Source organism: Boeremia exigua (genome assembly GCF_020726555.1).
Source record: "Boeremia exigua strain MPI-SDFR-AT-0100 chromosome Unknown C7974scaffold_7, whole genome shotgun sequence".
Lineage (NCBI taxonomy): Eukaryota > Fungi > Ascomycota > Dothideomycetes > Pleosporales > Didymellaceae > Boeremia > Boeremia exigua.
Window position 1 is genome coordinate 219,681 of NW_025763524.1, and position 18,330 is coordinate 238,010.

The following is an 18,330-nucleotide window of genomic DNA, read 5'->3' on the forward strand; positions in this document are numbered from 1 at the left end:
CAAACAAGCTTGTCTAATGAGGCTTAGGCTTCTTGGCGAAACGCGAAATGCACGCGTCGTGAACCCAAACTACACATGCGCAGACCATGTGAAAGCATAGACACTTCTCGCTCAATGCGAGACTTGTAGTAACCTTCTGTACGATGACGTTTCGCATCTGTGTTCGCTGTGAATTTCCGGATGACCGCGGAGCTGGGGAATTCTTGCCGGAGCATCCCGCAGCCGCACTAACTCCACGATGACGATCATTATCCCAACCTCAGTGGTTTTATCGTTCCTCGAAGTGCATCTCTGTTCCAACATCAAACCCCGGTCTCAACATTCATACAAGGAGCTGGGCTCTTAAAATAGCGACAGCCTCGTTGCCATCGCCCGTCACCAACACCACATCCGCCTGTTCACGATGGTTGACGCCACCCCGAAGAAAAGCGGCTTCCGCGCTATGTTTGGGATGCGCTCCAGTAGCTCCAAAGAGCCAGGGACACGCAGAAAACTGACAAAGAAGGGCTCGCGAGTGGACATGTCAGCAGCTGTCACAGATCGCCGGCGGCAGGACTCGGGGAGTTTCTCAAGCCAATATAGCGGAGAAAACGCTAGACAGCGCGCAGCCCTGCCAGCATATGAAGATGTCACAGGTGATGCGCCTCATGTCTTCCGAGACGACCCTTATACAGCAATCAGATCCCACAGCGCTGTACCGGTGTACGTGGAATCCGATGCCGAGTATCGCCGCAACTCAGAAGGGCTACAACAATTTGCTGCTCCATTGTATCAAACCACCACCGCCAACTCCGCAAGAACGGGTTCTTTACCGCAAATCTATCATGAGCGATCGGAATATCAGAGTCGAACACCGAACCAGAGACCACCCCCTTCAAAGCTAAGCAAGGCTCACCGAGCGCCTGCCCGCCGTGATGACGTTCTCGATAAGGACACTGGTGAACGCAAGGATCTTACAGATATGATGCACGCTTTCACTTACAACGATGCTCTTGACTCGGTCGATGAAGTGAGCCATCATCACGATGAGATTTTCTATGACCCTACCAAGCCCGATGGAACAGCTATGTTGGGTGCCGTTTCTCCGGAGATATGGCTGCACGTGGCAGAATATATGTCACCTCTTGACGTTGCACATCTCTCTTCCACCTGTCGCACGATGTTCACCCGGCTGGGTCGCCAGCCCTATAAGTTGCTCTTGGAACCTCAAAACCGTCCCGATCGTCTCGACTTTCTGCTAGCAATGGACCACAAGCTCCCTCGACATCTCCTTTGCTTTCCATGCGCTCAGTGGCATCTACGAATACAGCCAGGACTTGAAACACTTAAACCTCACAACGTACTTAATCCACTGTTTGAGTGCCCGAACTTCACAAACAATCTTCTTCCGCCTCCAAGGATCCGCATCAGCGAGGGGCGCACACTGCCATTTGCATTTGTGCAGCTAGCAAGGCGACATTGGGCCTTCGGGCCCGAGTACGGCATCCCACATCACTCGCTTGCAAGGCGTTGGAAGGACACGAGCTCTCCCTGGGCGCATGAGAGCAAGTACCATGTTACCGACAAAGGACACGTATTGATGCGGGTCAAATCGCAAGCGTATGTTCAGGGTGGCATGACAACGGCAGGCAAACGGATGCTGCTGTTCAGCAGAGACGATTACACACCTTACTTCAGTGTATGCAGTCATTGGAGGAATGGCGTGCTAACGTCTATCCCAAAGTGTGCGATTGATCATATTCCTGTATCGGAAGTAAATGTGCTCAATGGGATCAAAGATCACCTAGCTCCTAAGAAGGCTGTAGGTAATGTGCCTTCGTGCCACACGTGTCGGCCCATGCGCCGCTGTCCGGAATGCCCTACGGAGTACTTGGTGGAGCTCAAGATGGTCGAAGACAAGACGGTGAAGAGTAATGGTATCGAGCGATTCAAGCAGGCGCTCGTAGTCACGAGATGGAGCGACCTCGGACCCGGACGGAGCCCCGTGGATGCTGAGTGGGCAGCGATCACTGGCGAAAACGAAGGATACGATAGTTTCCAGGAGATCGGAAGAAGGGCTATCAGCGGTGTTTTCGAGAGTGCATTCACGGATACGACACCCGGACAGAGAATCGTAACAATGAATCCTAAGAAGGTCAAAGCGAACGACATAGGAGGCGAATGGTACTAGGCCCGTGAGCGAACGACGCAGTTGCAATCACCCCCTAGCGGCAGCTTTAAAAGAGTATTGTATACCTAGTCTCATCAATTACAATCATATAACGCGTCAATGAGGAAGCTCGACGGACCTCCAAGGCTGTGAATACTAATCACGTGATCATCTTCCATCTAGGCATCCATTGCGTGCATTCACGATGCAATGTTATTTACCAGCATTTAGTCGACGAATCCACGACGCCTCGTCTAGCCCCGAGTATTGGCGCATGTCAACTTGTTAGAACAATAACCGCCAAAGAAAATCTCGATCGGTCCGACGTCGCGGCCGCCAAGTCTTGGATAAGATGATCTGATAAAAATTCTCTCGTGTACCGTGTACAATACCCATGCCTCGTCGCCGCGACGCGTACACTTAACTCTTTTTGGCCGACTCCGACTGCATGTTACATACTAGTCCAAGCTAAATGCCGCGGAAATGCCAATGATCATCGGCAATGAAGGCTGCTACCACCATGGCCTGCGGGAACTACACCTCAACAGTCGTACTAAGACAAGACAAGTCTAGCACTGTACCCTGCCACGCGAGACAGCGGGACCAGATTCCGTTCTATCGGATGTTTGAGGGTCGGTGTGCGCTCTCACGACTCGGAGCATCGAAAAATACGAGCAAGTCGCGGGGCATAAGATAAAACCATGTCCATCTTATCTGATTTCATCCTCACATTTCCTCGAGGCGTCGTCAGTCCTATCAATTTCAATATGCGCTTTTCCACAGAGCGTGCCCACAACAATGGCTCGATTGGGAGTCAGCCGCAGACTATGGCCTCCGCTGAGAAAGGGCAAGGTGTGGTGGTCGCCAGCAGCGGCTCCTCGGTCCGAAGTGAGGGAGGACGAAGTCAGCTCGTACCTGTCAGGATGAAGCTCATCTCCATTTTGCTTGTCACAGCTATTGGCTTTGGATCTCACTGGAGCAGCGGTGTGACTGGTGCGATGAAGAGCACGCTGAAAAAGGTACGCACATACGATGCCGCCAGGGTGTCGGACGGAGCTGACAGAAGCAGCAATTACACATCAACAACGCTCAGTATGCGGTGCTTGAGGCATCCGAGGACTTCATGAAAACAGCTTTGATCCTGCTCAGTGGCGTGGTCACGGACAGAATCGGAGGTGCCAGCGCCATGCTGTGGGGCAATGCTATATTCAGCGTCGGCGCTATCTTCATTGCGGCAGCTACGACCGTACGATCGTACAAGTTCATGATCTTTGGTGTCATCGTTCAGGCCTTTGGCGACATCGCTACGCAAGTCGCTCAGTACAAGGTCTTCAGTTCCTGGTTTGCTCCTTCTGATGGATTCGCTTCGACGCTCGGCCTTGAACTCGGAATTGGCAAGATTGGATCCTTCGTCGGCAAAGCCACAGCCAACGTCATCGCAAAGAATACCGGAGACTTCAGCTGGGTGTACTGGACCGCCGTGTTCATGAACCTCTTCACTAATGTCGTGACACTGGTATTCTGGTTCTTCACCAAGTGGTGCAATAAGACCTACTCTGGCATGGTCGACCCCGCGACTGGCGAGAAGCTCACCGAAAGCAACAAGAAGTTTGAGTTTGGCAAATTGCTACGTCTGCCGTGGACTTTCTGGGGTGTTGTCTGCTTCTCACTCTTCCAAACTAGCACTGCCGGCATTTACAATCAGAACGCTACTGAGTTGGCCGAGCAGCGCTTCAACATCGACTCAGTTCAGGCTGGCTGGTACTCGGCGATGTCCCAATACCTGGGTTTCTTCTTGGTACCACTCATCGGCGTTTTCATTGATCTTTTAGGCAACCGAATCACGCTCATGGTTGTATGTGGAGTGGGAATGCTGCTGTCTATGTGTCTGGCCGCCTGGGGTCCGACTGTCGGCGGCACCGCTGCATCGTTTGGTATCTACGCAGTTGCAACTTCATTTGGACCGACCGTCATCATCGACGCCATTCGCACTACAATGTGGTACCAGGAAGTCTTTGGATCTGGCTACGCTGTCAAGATCGCGGTCAACAACGGCATGACCATCTTCGTGCGCATCATCACCGGTGTCATTCAGGATCGTGACAACAACTCATACGACAACGTTGTCAAGGGCTATGTCTTCCTAGCCGCTGGATCGGTCATCGTTGGCTGTGCCCTGCTTGTAGGCAGCTATCGGACTGTGGATCTGGGGCTGTTGCAGTGGACTAAGAAGCAGCGTATGGCAAAGGGTGAGGTCATCAACGAAAGGAGGTTGCATTCCGAGAAAGGAGAGGCAGGTGTGAGGAACAGGAAAATAAGCATGACGTTGTTTATTTCGCTCATCGTCTTTATCTTGGGGGCTTGGGCAGCGTACTTCTGGGGTGTTGCAACAGGCAACAACAGCTGAAGAGCGAGACATAGTTGCGCAGGCCTTTCAACACCGGCGGCAAGTGATTATGGTAATACGTTTTCTTCTTTCCTGAATCACTCATGGCCGATATCCTGCCATCCATCCGTGTTCCCGTAACTACCTTCTCCAACGACCCTGGATGTGACCAGGCTTCCTCAAATGTTCGCCTCTGACCCAGCGATCAATTCACGCTCAATCAGAGTGAGGATTCGTGGAGACGTCCATTTCTATCTTCCAGCCGCTGTCACGGATCTGGATGAGGCCGACAATCGCAAGCCTGAATGTAAGCGATTCTGAAGAGGCTCTTGCAGCCACTTGACTGAGAGGGCCTGCGACATAATCGGATTATGTCATCTCGGCCAACTTCGGACCGCAAGCAATGCAGGCGCGGATGAAAAGATGAAAGTTTGGAGGCTTGAATAGGTGTTCAGACTCTGCCATTTGCTGCAGCATAACTCCGATAGTTTTGCTGGGGAAGAGAAAGGGTTCCCTAGTCTGGTACAGTACGACCACAATGTTTACTGACCTTGATGGCCAAATGGCGCGTTGGATGGCAGTCGTGAACTCACACTTCCCATCGTTCCATATCAACCAGTCGACCAGCTCCTTAACTGGTCCCCAACCTGTTATAAAAGTGTCGTCGTCTTCAGCGTTTTCGGAAAGAGCAATGAGTAACTTTGCCAAGCAAGTAACGTGAGCTGAAGATAGGCTGTACACCATTTGGACAAGAGTTTCGAGCTTTACTTTGTCTTCGCCAGCTGCCTGCAAAGCAAAACGTGCAGTGTTGATGATCGTCTCATCGTCGACGTCGTGTGTGAGCGTTGATAGTAGCTGTGCCACGCCTTTGTTGAAAACCTCAAAGCTGGAGGTGTCAGTGGCCATGGTCGCGAGCCTGGCTGGGAGTGGACGATGTGTAGGTAGAGGTTGATGAAGCGGGGAGGTATTTAGAAGGTCAGGCAAAGGAAGGACGGACCCGGGACTGCTGTTTGCGAGCTTGGCACATGCGCATCTTCACTTCACCTTCACTTGAGAACCTTCTGGAAACCTTAATTTATGCAATTCGATTGCGCTTTCTACATCAAACGGGCCGTGCTGTATGTTGCTTCCATGCATTTTCTCACCATGCGAGCGAAGAGTAGACTCCGTGACTTCACACCAATAGTGCCTCTGAAATTGAGCACAAGTCTGCCGTGCCTTTCCTGCTGCCCGCCATCCTTAGGCACGTGGCATCTATTATTTGTCCTTAAGCTTTACGGATGTCTCTTGGCCGAGTGCAGTAGCCACTGACCATTCCTTGTCGCGCACACTCAGAAGTCCGGCGACCATCAGCTGCGTGCCCAGTGACTCTTCCTTGGCTCGCTGAGTGACCAGACTCATGATAACGGACATGCATTCGGTGTTGACCAAGGACCCATGAGCTGTCATGAGACGCACAAACAGTCTGAAGTTCCACTGCTCAAAAAGGAACTGAGACTTAGATGCCGTGTCTAGAATAATTTGGACGGCCACCCTGACCCTGGCCTTGACGAGCTGCCTCACTCCCAAACCAGCGAGTTCCTCAATGAAGTAGAAAGGTCGACAATCCCAGCCCAAAGCATCCGCTGTCGCATTAAAGCCATTGTAACACCTTGCGGAGATAGTCTCCAACGCAAATGCTGAGGCAGATCTTTTGGTAGATCTTGTGGTATAACGGTTCACGAAAAAGTCTGTTCCTGACAATTCTCGCAGTAGGTTCGTGAACAGGAAGAGTGTCTTGTTATCGCGCGGGTCTTTTGGGTCTGCGTGGTCATAGATGATATCGATGAGATCTCCGAGCTTAGAGACATCCTTGTTGACGGTGGTGAGGACGAACTGGATCGTGCGAAGGGCATCCTGATCGTCGCAGTTGACTGGAAGAGCTTGGATCAGCTGCGTAGCCCCGAAGATGAAGGTCTCATCTTCCATGCAGTCAATGGACCGCAATGGACTGGAGGTGGTGACTTCATCTTCCCGGTCGCTGTCGCTGGTCGACATCGTGATGGCGACTGGCAGAAGCACAGGATTGGTGGTGATACTGGCAGGTCGATGGCGATGGCAAGGTTGGAGTTGTTGAGAAGTTTGGGTGAAGGTGTGTGAAATTGCCAAGCAATGCGGACGCGAAAGCCCACAACTATCTCAAAAGCCTATGATATGATATCAGCTTGCTTCCCTGGTACACAAACAAGTTCCTGTCGTCAACCACAAAGGTGTATGGTCATCAACAGACATCCGGCTGTTCCCATCCGCAACTCTTATATCTTATGTCTGTAACGCTGCTGGTTGCTTCTACGAAGTTGTAGTTTCCAAACATTCAGGCTTTGTACTTCTTCACTCCCGTAATCTTACACATTGACGTATCTACCACCACCACCACCATCTCCTCGAAGCGCCTAGTCTCTTCCACTTCCATGTCGAATTGCGGTGGATCATGTAATCCTTGCTCTGAATACTCTTGTGGATGCCCCAGAGTCCGCCCAGCGGCCAAACATTCTTCAGTCGCATGCCCCAGTCCTTCTGCGCCATGTCTGTGTACTTCTGGATGTCGACGTGAACCTTGTCGTGCACGTCGGGCAGGCCACCGGCATTGTACTTCGTCCGCAGACCCTCGTGCCACTGGCGATCGAACTGCGACCAGAACTCGTCCTTGCTGTAGTAGGTGTGCGCGTACAACCACTTCATGCCGCCCATTTCACCCAGTGTCTTCTCGAGCGCGCGGTTCTTGCTGAGGTACTGCTGCGGTTCCTGGGGTCCAAAGCCCCAGAGGCCGATGTTGAGCATTTGTGTATCTTTCAGCTCGCCTTTGGTGTGTGGATGCATAGTGGGCTGCTCGCTCTGCTTCAATGGGCAGAGCCAGATTGGCCAGATGTTGAACTCCTTTTCAGTGTAGTCGATGAACTTCTCGGCGTTGGGATAGGGAAGAGCCATGTCCTGGACAATGTAACGTGTCGCGATTCCACTGGCGTGCAAAGCTCGATACAGCATGCGCGTGTGTAAGAAGTCATCCAGGAACCAGCGGGTAAACTTGTTGAACGGAAATTTCATGTAGTTGAATGCAGACCTTCCGACCCAAAAGCCACCGCGATCGTATCGAAACATGTACTCGGCCAACGGGATGTACTCAATCACAGGCTTGTCAGATGAGCGCGTTGCTTCTTCAACATGGAGGTAGAACCAGGGATCCAGAGCGTGAGAAAAGGTTTGGGGTTTGATGTTCGGTGGTAGGTGGTCAGTCATCTCGCCAGTAACGATGGCGCCATGATCTTTGGAGAACAAGATACCGTCCACGTAGTCGTTCTTCTCACCGCTCTCGCCTTCAGTGTGTTCACGGACCTCTTTGACAGCTTGCGCTATGCTCCTAGTCGGGTAGTAGGTCGTCTTTACATACTTCTTTGCTTCTATGAGCCGAAGATTGACCAGCGTGGTGACTCCAAGCGTGCCGACTGCGCCAGCAGCTCCACGGAAGAGGTCCGCATTCTCCTTCTCAGATGCCTTGACAACCTCACCATCCGCCATGACCATCTCGACCTCATTGATTGTCCGGTCGAAGAAGCCAAACTTGAAACTACTGCTCTCGCCCGCCGTGCCTGCATAGCCTCCTCCTACTGTGATACCAGGGAACTCCATCACGACGGGCGGTACCAAGCCATGTGGCAAAGTAGCCTCAACGAGCCTGTCCATCGGCACGTTGGGCTCTACAAGAGCCGTACGCGTCTGCTTATCAACCTTGACAACATTTTTCAGGCCACTGATATCGACGACCCGCTTCTTGAGATTCGGACGCGTGGAGTTGGTCGAGCCATGTGATATCCTGAACGGCTCCTTACGTACGAAGTAGTCTTTCACCTTTGAGGCAACTTGCGCAACAATACGCTGATGGCGATCCATCACGGAGAAGGAAAAGGAAATGAGAGACTCCGGCAAATGCAAATGCTTTCTATTGATACATGATGCTACAGACTCATGATGTCGAGCGCGGCTGTCTCAGCTTTTCTGCGCCGGCACACTAGTCTCCTTATCGTTACCGTGCACGGACAACCAACGCCCGGCGGCAACCAACGCCCGGGGCATCCCATTTTCAGCTTCACAGAAATGAGATTATAGAGCCACACACAGTAGATAATATCACGGGAATTTTTAGTAGAGTGAACTATAAGTCTATGCGATAAACCTTGCTACCGAAATCTTTTTAGTAGAGCGATTTTGCGGCCGTGGCGGTTGAGTTTTAGTGGTGGGGTTAGGGAACGCTCACGAGCAATAGGCTGACTACCACCACCTACCGCACCACGTTTTGTCTTCTTTCTAGGTACTGTAGACTGTAAGGCCTTTCGCTTGCCTATTTAGGAAGGTTGTATAGCTTTTTCAGCGTTGCGAGCCTGTTTTTAACGCTCTTTTTCAGCCTTGCGTTTAGCTACTTCAGCAGCCTTCACAGCTTGGAGCCTCGCCCGATCTTCCTTCTCCCTCAACCGCTTTGCACGCTTCTCCTCTACAACCTTATCGTTGTATCGCTTATTAGCAGCCTTCAACTCCTTCAACTCTGCCTTTTTTAGCTCCTCTGCCTTCTGCTCTTCAGCTTGTTAAGCCATCTTAGCGCGGGCATCGCGGAAGGTTCAAGGAGACCACATTATTGCACCTCCGTTATACTCCTAGTTGGGTGGAAGCGGTAGCTGCTTATTCAGGTGCTTCTTCTTCTTCTTTTAGAGGTTTAGAGTAGTGCGTAGGCCAGCTACCTCCTCGTTAAGAAGCTCATTTTGGATTGATAGGTGGTGGATAGTTTAACCCAGTTTCCGCGCGCCTTTACTGCGTAGATCTCTCACCTCAGCACGCAATAGAGAGCAAGCTTTAAGCCAGTCTTCTCCGCTATAAGCTGAGGTACCAGATGATATAGATAGTAAGCGGCTGTGAGAGGTGTGGCGAAACCTATCAAGTATAACGTTGGGGTTTGGTGGTGAGATGCCGGTAGCTCTGAAGGCACTCAGTACCAACGTTTCGGTGAAGGTATTCATCCAAGCTGGCCAGAATAGGTGCAGAAACTCAGTTTTTCCTATAGGAGATAGGCCTTGAGAGGCGTAGAGGTAGTTGGATAGTTCGTTGCTATAGTTTAACGAGAGCGGCTTAAAGCATACCACGTCCAACAGTTAGAGCGTTTAGGTACTGTGTGGAGGTAGTATAGCCATAATAATCTGATTCTTGTAACAATACTCAAGAAACTCTCAAGTTAGGTGGCTGCCGTAGCCGTCTACTATGAGTAGACGGTACCTTTGCAGCGCTTTTCTCTTAGTATATCAATCAAATACCTGCGTGAGCCACGCCAAACCTATATCGTTGTTAGTCCAACCAGTAGGCGACGAGGTAGCGTGAATTAGATGCGTTTCTAGGTTAATTTCGGCCACCCACCTCGCTCAGATGGTGGAGTTTGTGGACGCAAATATGACGCCTAGAGGTAGAACAGTACCATCCGCGCATATGCAAGCCAATAGGCTTACCCACTCGCGGTTACCGTCTTGCAGTGACTGCTGAACCTCCTTCTTCTCCTACTGTTGCCTACTAAAGATGCGTTTACTCCTACCAAGTACCCTAATCGCGAAGCCTTTCTCATCCATATTGTATGTGTGCGCAGGTTCAATGTCGTATTTGACGAGGATCTGCAGCAGAAGGTTAAAGTATAAGCTATACTTTGCCTCAGACTCAGCGTGGTGCCGATTAGAGTCTATACCTATTGCCCATTGAGAGATAAGTAGGTGGTGGTGACGGTTGAGGAACCGACTTACCCACCTCTCGGAGCAGGGAGTTTTAGCAACTGCAGACGCGAAATTTTGTATCATCTCTCGTGTAGGTGCTAAGTGACGGCTAGTAAGCTCTTCTATATACTTCACAAGCTCCTCCTCTTATTATAAGTTAAGTTTGGCCTAGTTTGTGTTGGCGACGTCGCGAGGGACCTGCACGCGACGATGGCAACGCGCCAACGTTGAGCGATCAACACCATGTTTTTTCGCTATCTGAGTATATGAAATCTCTTCTCCAGGTTCCAAACTATCTATATCTGCAAGCGCAGCATCAATTCCCTTCATGGTGTTGAATTATTACGCGTCGAAGTTGGGATGAACATGTGGTGCCCTGGGCGTTGGTTGCCGCCGGGCGTTGGTTGTCCGTGCACGGTAGCGCTCCCCTTTGAGCTTTCATCTCGTCTCAAGGTTCCATCAATGCCATCCGCACGGGACGTCAGTCTGGCAATCTAGATAACAGAAGAGACTTGACTCAGTGAGAGTGTAGAGTGGGGGAGAGCCTCAATGGGCACATTGCTTCAGCGATGACGAAGTACTTATGTTGGGACCTGAAGATCGGACCCTGAAGGCCGGACGCGTCGCTTGCCGTCTGCCCTGCAGAAGCACGAAGATTCTGGGACGCCACATCTGAAAGTTGGAGCTAGTTCGCGAGGTTCTCGTTCAAATGTGCCCCAATTGTTACTGCCTAGGCTATCTACTGCGGAGTGACACCGAACAGTGGGGCTGGAGTGCGGGGATGCATCGAATGACAGTGGGTTGTCAAGCCAGCCGCACGCCTGACGATCCCTTGGAATTAGGTAGCGTGCCTTATAAGTAATACGACGCTGCCGCTCAATCTCACGCGGTTTGCCTCTTCGACACTCAACAGCATGATTATACGGACGTTCGCGGCTCTCGCCGGCACTGCTGTCGCTTTGCAGCCATTACCGCCAGTACAATGGACGAACGCCAATACCTTCTCGAACGGCTTTAGTGGATTCGCGACCCGAAATTCGTCCAAGATAATATACATCGATGGCGCGTGGGCAGATACTGCAGACAGCGAAGGCCTGACGCTCATACCCCCGACCGCATTCCAGTTTGCGGAAACATTCCGACAAGATCTCTCCAATTGGACGACCGCGAACTGGACGCTTCAGCGAGTCGACCAATTCCCAGACAACGTGCAGGGTATCTTCCTCGGGCCATTCCGAGGATCAGAAGATGAGATCACCTACGAAAACGGCAAGACAACGGAAGAGGGCTATGAGATCGAAATCACGAATCGTACTGTTTACATCGGCGGGACGGGGGCCCGTGGCATGTTTTGGGGTACAAGGACGCTACTGCAGCAAGCAATGATCGCCAATGGGTCTTCTCTGCCTGCAGGTCGCACAGTCGATGCGCCTGCATATGCCACGCGAGGGTACATGCTCGACGCGGGCCGCAAATGGTACGCGCCTGAGTTTCTGAAGGAGTTGTGTACATACGCATCCTTCTTCAAGATCTCAGAATTCCACTACCACAGCAGTGATAACGCGCCTCTGAACAGAGGTCTCAACGAGACATGGAACAAGGTCTTCTCGCACTTCTCACTCTACCCAGAACAGAACACAGAGCTACAGGGCATCATCGAGCGCAAGAATGAGACGCTATCGCGAGCGCAATTCGAAGATTTCCAGAACCACTGCGCACAACGTGGCGTGACGGTCATACCGGAGATCGAAGCACCAGGACACGCTCTTGCCATCACCAAATGGAAGCCAGAGCTCGCCCTTGCCAAGAAGGATCTCTTGAACCTGACACACCCGGATGCGATACCGACCGTAAAGGCGATTTGGAGCGAGTTCCTGCCATGGTTCCAGACAAAAGAGGTGCATATTGGTGCTGATGAGTACGACCCTGAGCTCGCCGACGATTACATCAACTTTGTGAACGAGATGTCGGAGTTTGTGAACTCGACGGCTGGAAAACGAATCAGAATCTGGGGCACTCATGAGCCTTCCGAGAACCTAACCATCTCCAAAGATATCATCATTCAGCACTGGCAATACGGGCAATCTGACCCCATTCAGCTGCAGAATGATGGCTACGGTCTCATCAACTCCGAGGACTGGTGGGCGTACATGAGCTTGAAAAACGACCACACACCCATTCTTCCCGCGCCATACCCGCAGTTCTACAACACCAGCCGGACCCTGAACTTCGCGGACGTGCCTGGCTGGCAGTGGGATCCGTCCATCTTCAACCCCGTCAACACATCGGACCAGCTCGGCCCCGACGCCAGCGGCAACAAGGGTGCCATCCTCGCTGCCTGGAACGATAACGGACCCGATGCGACTACGCAACTGGAAGCATACTACGCCATGCGCGAGGGCATCCCCGTCATGGCAGCGCGAGCCTGGACTGGCCGACGAGGCCTAAACATCACAACGCAAGACACCAACGCAACAATCGACTTCCTCGCCTCACGCGCGCCCGGCCAAAACCTCGACCGCCGCCCCGCCTCCCTACTAACCTCCCAATCCACCCGCCCAATCATCTCCTGGAACCAGCGCGACGGCCAAATGGCCCAGACCTTCAGCAAAGGCTCCTTCGGCCCCCCGTACACCCTCAGCCTAAACGCCACCTCGCCCTTCTCGCTCACGGGCCCGGACACCTCCCTCGCGCTCACCACCACCACCGACGCCACCAACACCTCCCTGACGACCCTTGTCTTCACCACCGCAGACGGCTTCCCCTACCCCCTCCGCAACGTGTCCTACGCCGACTACGACCCCGGCCACCCCGGCCGCATCTGGGCCAACCAGTCGACCTCGCCGCACAGCCCCGTCCCGCTCACGCTGCCCGTGCGCCTGCGCATCGAAACAGACATCTACAACGGGAGTCGGGTGTGGGTCAACGAGGCGTTCGCGGGGCGCTTCGAGGTGTTTGTGTACGGCGGGCGCAACACGGTGTTTAGCTGGAGCCAGATGGCGTTTGTGGCGCCGCTGGACAGCGTGGATGGTGGGGTGGACGGGGTGCGGGTTGAGCGCGGGGTGGGGTTGTATAATGTGACGGCTGGGAATGGAAGTTATGGGGCGCCGACGGAGAAGCCGGAGCCGAATGCGGCGGGGAGGAGGGGGACTGAGGGGGTTTTGTATTTTATTGTTGGGGCTGTTGCGATGTGGTTGTTTATTTGAGCGTGTTTGGATGTGATACCTCGTTTGTAATTAGAAAAGCTATGACTTTCTTCAGATGGATGGTTGCAAGACTTGTACCTTGTCACAAACAGTTGAGACCCGAGCTGCTCGGTAGATCATCCTGCTGAAGTGCAACTTTCGTCGAGTTTGCAGAGCTTGGGGCGAGCCAATGATGTCGATCGGGAAGAAGTGTATGTGTATGTGTACGTGTAAATGTATTTAGTCTTGCTAGTACGTGTTTCTAATATGCATCTCTAGCACCTGCCTCTGACATATGTCTCTAGTATGTATTTTTTGCATGCATCTCGTCCATATACACCTCACTCCGTCCTTCTTCGGCGCTCAAATCTCCGTACTCGCATCACTCTCACTTTTTTCCCTCGCTCTCATCGACTACCAGTGCCCGCCTGTCCGCCTCAGCGGCGTCAACAAGCCGCTCAAACACCGCTGTCAGATACTTCTCCTCGGCCGCAGTATTCGCACTCACAATACGAATTATATACGTCCCGCATATGACCGAACTGCTGATGTAAAACTCGCCCGCGGCGTTGATAGCCTCGTAGACGCGCTGCGTCGCTGCGTTGCACGCGCTTTGATCTACCGTTCCATTGTCCGGGGCACTCTGCGGTAGGACCTGGAATGTAGTCAGACCGAAGGCAGCGTCGGTGGTGAGCTTGAACAGGTCAGGTCGGGACTTGACTAGAGCAGCAAAGCCCTCGCCCAGCTTGATATGCGACTGGATGAAAGCGCGCAGCCCACTTGCGCCATACGAGCGTAGCACGAACCACACCTTGAGTGCGCGAAAACGGCGGCCAAGCGGGATCTGCCAATCGCGGTAATCCGTTACGAGACCAGACTCAGTGTACGAGTTGCGCAGATACGACGGTGTGATAGAGAAGGTGTCAATGAGATCGGCGCGGCGCGATATGAAGAAGGCGCTGCAGTCGAAGTTTACGAGCAACCATTTGTGCAGGTTGACATTGAAAGAGGAGAAGGCAGACATCGGAGGGCAGAGGTGCTGGTATTCGGGCAGCACGAGCGCAGAGCCGGCATAGGCGGCGTCGACATGGATCCACAGGTCGGGATGAGAGGGGGCGAGTGCGGCAATGCCGGTCAGGTCGTCGATAGCGCAGGTTGCAGTACTGCCGAGGGTGGCGGTGAAGTAGAACGGGATTAGACCTTTGGCCTCGCACTCTCGAATGGTGTTTTGAAGTGCTGCCGCGGTGACGCTGTAGTTCGATTCTGCAGGTGCGGGGACAGTGCGGAACCGGGTCCCAGCGATGATGGCAGCTTTTTGCGTCGATGAATGTGCGTGCTCCGACCCCAGCGCGACCATCTTGCCGCGCAGATCGGCTGCAGCATCCATCTTCTCTTCACCTTCTGGCATGTGCGCCAGCCGCCTGCGTATCACCCGCTCGCGCGCTGCCACCACCGCCGTGACTATAACCTCACTCGCGGTGCCCTGGATAATGCCCCCACCCTCGCCCTTGCTCAAGAACGCGTCCGGCAGCCCCAGCAACCGCGCCACCCAATCCATAACCACTGTTTCCAGCTCCGTAACGGCCGGCGAGCAGATCCAGTTGAACGCTGCGGCATTGAATGCACCAGAATACATGTCACCCAGCATTGCAGGAAACGACGAGTTACAAGGGAAAAAGGCCATGAAATGGGGCGACTGCCAGTGCGTCAACCCGGGCATGATTACACGCTCGATATCCGCCTGGATGGTGTCCCAGGACTCGCCATCCTCGGGTGCCGCATCTGGGATCAGTGCGTGCAAGTAGCCGGGCGTGACAGAAGGCAGCACGGGGCGGTCAGCAATTGTGTCATAGTAGGTGGCGACTGGACGATCAGCTGACGCGAGGAGAGTCAACGGGGGAGGACGTACTGTCGTCGATGGCGGCAGTGGCTGCAGCGCGGAATTGCGTTGAGTCCATGGTGGGGTGTTCAGGGTAGGTAGAATTCAAACTGACAAGATGGAACGGTTTAAGGAATGAAACTAAGAATTCACACTCTATAAACTCTTAATGGATGTTTCTGACTGGACTTGTCACTGTTAGGGCGCAGAACGACGTCGAATGTAGTAGTGCCTCGGAACGACGTTCCGCGCACGTGACTACGCGTTACTTCTTGCAGAAAGATCTGCTGGGACCTTCCTCAGGACAGCCTAGTCTCGGGTGGACCTGCAGGAGCCGCAGACGTGACAGCCACTCGAAGGCTGACGTCTCAGAAATATGTTTACCTCACGACAGTTGCTTCCGCCAGACCCACGTCAGACATTTTAAAAAAAGCCTTGCATTGAATGTGCTCGTTGCCCCGACCCCGGACATACAAAGAATCTATCAACCGCTGAACGCCTAGCTCTCCAAGATCATTCCGCCGGACCGGTATTACAGTGATACACGCAGTACTACAGTGATACAATACAGAGGGGATTCGCTGGGAGGTGATGGTGGTATATGGACAATGGAACTTTTGGGGTATGGCGTCTAGACGCGTGATACGTCACGGCCGAAGACCTTCGCCTTGACCCAGTCCATCAGCACCAGGATGCGGTTGCGCGTGCTGAAGCACATGCTGAGGTAAGCGCTGCGCCAGAAGAAGTAGGTGATGGTGCCGCCGGACGCAATGTTGCCGGAGAACCACGAGATGTCAGCGACGGCCTTCTCGGAGCCGATGTAGGCGAGTGAGCCCTGGTGGGAGTACTCGAAGGGGTTGACACCGCGCATCCTCCTCAGGCGCTTCTGCAGATCCTTGATCTCGTCGAAAGCCTTGTTACGAGCCTCGGCGTTGGGGGCCTTCTCCTGGATGTCAGAAAGCTCGGCCAGCTTGGTCTCGATCTCCTCGGACTTGGCCATTTGGTTGAACATGCGGGCGAGGAAGGCGCCCTCCTGGGCGGCGACCTGGGCAGTAGGCGCGTAGTTAGCGACGGCGCAGTCACCGACGGCCCAGACGTTGTCGGCGCCCTTGACGACGAGGTACTCGTTGACGGCAAGACCGCGGCGCGAGTCCTTCTGGGCGGGAATCTGGTTGATGAGGTCCTTCACGAGCGGGCGCATGGCGTTGCCAGTGGCCCACACGAGCAGACCGTAGGGGATGCGCTCAAGCTGCTTCTTGCCGTCGGGGCTGGTCGACTCAGCCTCGATGTACTTGTCGGTGACGTTCTTGACCATGGTCTTGGTGCGGATGTCGATAGTCTCCTCCTTGAACGTCTTCTCGGTGTAGTCGATGAGCTGCTTAGAGAACATGGGCAGCACGTTGGGCAGGGCCTCGACGAGTGTGACGTGGAACTTCTCGGTGATCTCAGGGATCCACTTCTTCAAGTCCGAGTGGAAGAAGTCCTGAAGCTCGCCGGCGAACTCGACACCGGTGGGGCCGCCGCCGACGACGACCATGTGCAGCAGGCGCTGGCGCTCCTTCTCCGACTGGTCCTTGAAGGTGGCCGTCTCGCAGCAGTCCATGATGCGGTTGCGGATGGCCTGGGCGTCGCCGACCTCCTTCAGGAACAGGGCGTGCTCGCGGACACCGGGAATGCCTGGCACGTTAGCAGGGCAAGCACAGAGGGGGGTGCATACGCACCGAAAGTGGCGTTCTCGGCGCCAACACCCACGACGAGCATATCGAAGGGGATCTGGGTCTGCGAGACGTCGCCCTTGATGGGTGACTCGTCGTTGATGTAGATGAGGCGCTTCTCGTAGTCGATCTTGGTGGCCTCGGCCTCGTAGTACTTGACGGCGGCCTTCTTGTGGCGCAGGAAGTTGCGGATGGGCTCCATGATGGAGCGGTGCTCAATGGTGCCGACGGTGCACGACGGCAGCAGCGGGGTGAACAGAAAGTAGTTGCGCGGCGACACGACGATGACATTGTAGTTCTCCGTGTCGAGCTTCTTCAGCAGCGAGACAGAGCCCCAGCCGGTGCCTGCGAGCGTCAGCGGCGGCGCGGTGGCCAGGATCACGGGACCTACCCAGGACGACGAGCGTCTTCTTCTGCGGGTCCGGCGGCGGCTGGTCGACGGGGTGGCGCGTCTCGTAGATGCCGTAGCCCACGTAGGCGAGGCCTGCAATGGCCGACACCCACGTCAGGCGCCATGTCCAGCGCAGCAGGCGGAAGCCGCCCTTCTTGACCTGCGGCTTGTTCGGCGTGAGGTTGCTCTGGGCGCGGATGCTCTGGCGCAGGGCCAGCTGAGCCTGCACAGGGCGCGGCGTCCAGCGGGCGCGGGCGGCCAGCGACGGACGTTGTGTGGTGTAGGCGCGACGGGCGACCTGCTGGAGGGCCGTCGCCGCGAAGGGCCGCATGGGGGGAGCCATTGAGCTGTGTGGGCGTCAGGGAGCGGAACGGGCGACTCTGGGCTTCACAGGCGATGCTGCCGTATATGAGGGCGATGCGAGGGCGGGCGGAAGTGGACCACAGGACCGCGTTTTTTCTGCGATGACGAGCGCAGGCCAGGATGCGATTTGCGCCCCCAGATAAGCTGCCGCCTCGCCGGGACCGGCCTGTGGCTGCATGCCCACGCTTGCATGTACCACTTACTACACACATATTTAGACGTCCAATAGCCACCCGTGCTATCTGCCTGCACGCTGTGTTGAGAGATAGACCGCCCAGTGTCCACGTCTCACCAGCACTGTCGCACCCAGCTCGGCTCCAGCGCCGCGCCCTCGGTCCACAGGCGAGCGCGCTGGGTGAGCGGCCAGTCCAGTCATCCTTTTACGCGGTGCATCCACCAGCCCAGCGCCTTTCACCCATCTCATCCAATGCTGTCCTGCTCGACCCTGCCTGTATCAAACCGTCCGCCCCTGAAACTGTAAA

At 54.2% G+C, this 18,330-nt stretch overlaps 7 protein-coding genes across 7 annotated transcripts; 3 read left to right on the forward strand and 4 right to left on the reverse strand.

Annotated features, from left to right (window-relative positions):
* Nucleotides 1–85: 85 nt before the first annotated feature.
* C7974DRAFT_395556 (uncharacterized protein) lies at nt 86–2,284 on the forward strand. The gene has a single exon (XM_046141997.1). The coding sequence runs from the start codon at nt 404–406 to the stop codon at nt 2,168–2,170; it is 1,767 nt and encodes a 588-aa protein (XP_045995957.1). The 5' UTR covers nt 86–403; the 3' UTR covers nt 2,171–2,284.
* Nucleotides 2,285–2,976: 692 nt separating this feature from the next.
* On the forward strand, nt 2,977–4,556 carry C7974DRAFT_312204 (major facilitator superfamily domain-containing protein; the record flags this gene model as incomplete). The annotated part of the gene is made up of 2 exons (XM_046138352.1): nt 2,977–3,168; nt 3,219–4,556. 2 exons carry the CDS (start codon nt 2,977–2,979, stop codon nt 4,554–4,556), a joined length of 1,530 nt encoding a protein of 509 aa, XP_045995958.1.
* A 1,200-nt stretch (nt 4,557–5,756) lies between these two features.
* C7974DRAFT_195870 (uncharacterized protein) lies at nt 5,757–6,753 on the reverse strand. Its single transcript, XM_046136689.1, has one exon. The coding sequence runs from the start codon at nt 6,570–6,572 to the stop codon at nt 5,793–5,795; it is 780 nt and encodes a 259-aa protein (XP_045995959.1). The 5' UTR covers nt 6,573–6,753; the 3' UTR covers nt 5,757–5,792.
* Nucleotides 6,754–8,547, reverse strand: C7974DRAFT_195869 (24-dehydrocholesterol reductase precursor). Its single transcript, XM_046136688.1, has one exon. The coding sequence runs from the start codon at nt 8,460–8,462 to the stop codon at nt 6,936–6,938; it is 1,527 nt and encodes a 508-aa protein (XP_045995960.1). The 5' UTR covers nt 8,463–8,547; the 3' UTR covers nt 6,754–6,935.
* A 2,661-nt stretch (nt 8,548–11,208) lies between these two features.
* Nucleotides 11,209–13,708, forward strand: C7974DRAFT_336857 (glycoside hydrolase superfamily). The gene has a single exon (XM_046139199.1). It carries the CDS (start codon nt 11,230–11,232, stop codon nt 13,519–13,521), a length of 2,292 nt encoding a protein of 763 aa, XP_045995961.1. The 5' UTR covers nt 11,209–11,229; the 3' UTR covers nt 13,522–13,708.
* C7974DRAFT_395561 (pyridoxal phosphate-dependent transferase) lies at nt 13,709–15,551 on the reverse strand. Its single transcript, XM_046141998.1, has 2 exons — nt 15,410–15,551; nt 13,709–15,363 (listed from the first exon to the last, which is right to left on the reverse strand). Exons 1-2 carry the CDS (start codon nt 15,456–15,458, stop codon nt 13,889–13,891), a joined length of 1,524 nt encoding a protein of 507 aa, XP_045995962.1. The 5' UTR covers nt 15,459–15,551; the 3' UTR covers nt 13,709–13,888.
* Nucleotides 15,552–16,010: 459 nt separating this feature from the next.
* Nucleotides 16,011–17,949, reverse strand: C7974DRAFT_360112 (external NADH-ubiquinone oxidoreductase-like protein; the record flags this gene model as incomplete). Its single annotated transcript, XM_046139681.1, has 3 exons — nt 17,486–17,949; nt 17,101–17,439; nt 16,011–17,056 (listed from the first exon to the last, which is right to left on the reverse strand). Exons 1-3 carry the CDS (start codon nt 17,826–17,828, stop codon nt 16,011–16,013), a joined length of 1,728 nt encoding a protein of 575 aa, XP_045995963.1. The 5' UTR covers nt 17,829–17,949.
* Between the last annotated feature and the right edge of the window lie 381 nt (nt 17,950–18,330).

Coding starts and splice junctions, on each gene's coding strand:
- C7974DRAFT_336857 (XM_046139199.1), top strand. CDS start 11,230: ATGATTATACGGACGTTCGCGGCTCTCGCCGGCACTGCTGTCGCTTTG.
- C7974DRAFT_395556 (XM_046141997.1), top strand. CDS start 404: ATGGTTGACGCCACCCCGAAGAAAAGCGGCTTCCGCGCTATGTTTGGG.
- C7974DRAFT_395561 (XM_046141998.1), bottom strand. CDS start 15,458: ATGGACTCAACGCAATTCCGCGCTGCAGCCACTGCCGCCATCGACGAC. Junction 15,364..15,409: donor CACTGCCGCCATCGACGACA/GTACGTCCTCCC, acceptor CTGATCGTCCAG/TCGCCACCTACTATGACACA.
- C7974DRAFT_195869 (XM_046136688.1), bottom strand. CDS start 8,462: ATGGATCGCCATCAGCGTATTGTTGCGCAAGTTGCCTCAAAGGTGAAA.
- C7974DRAFT_195870 (XM_046136689.1), bottom strand. CDS start 6,572: ATGTCGACCAGCGACAGCGACCGGGAAGATGAAGTCACCACCTCCAGT.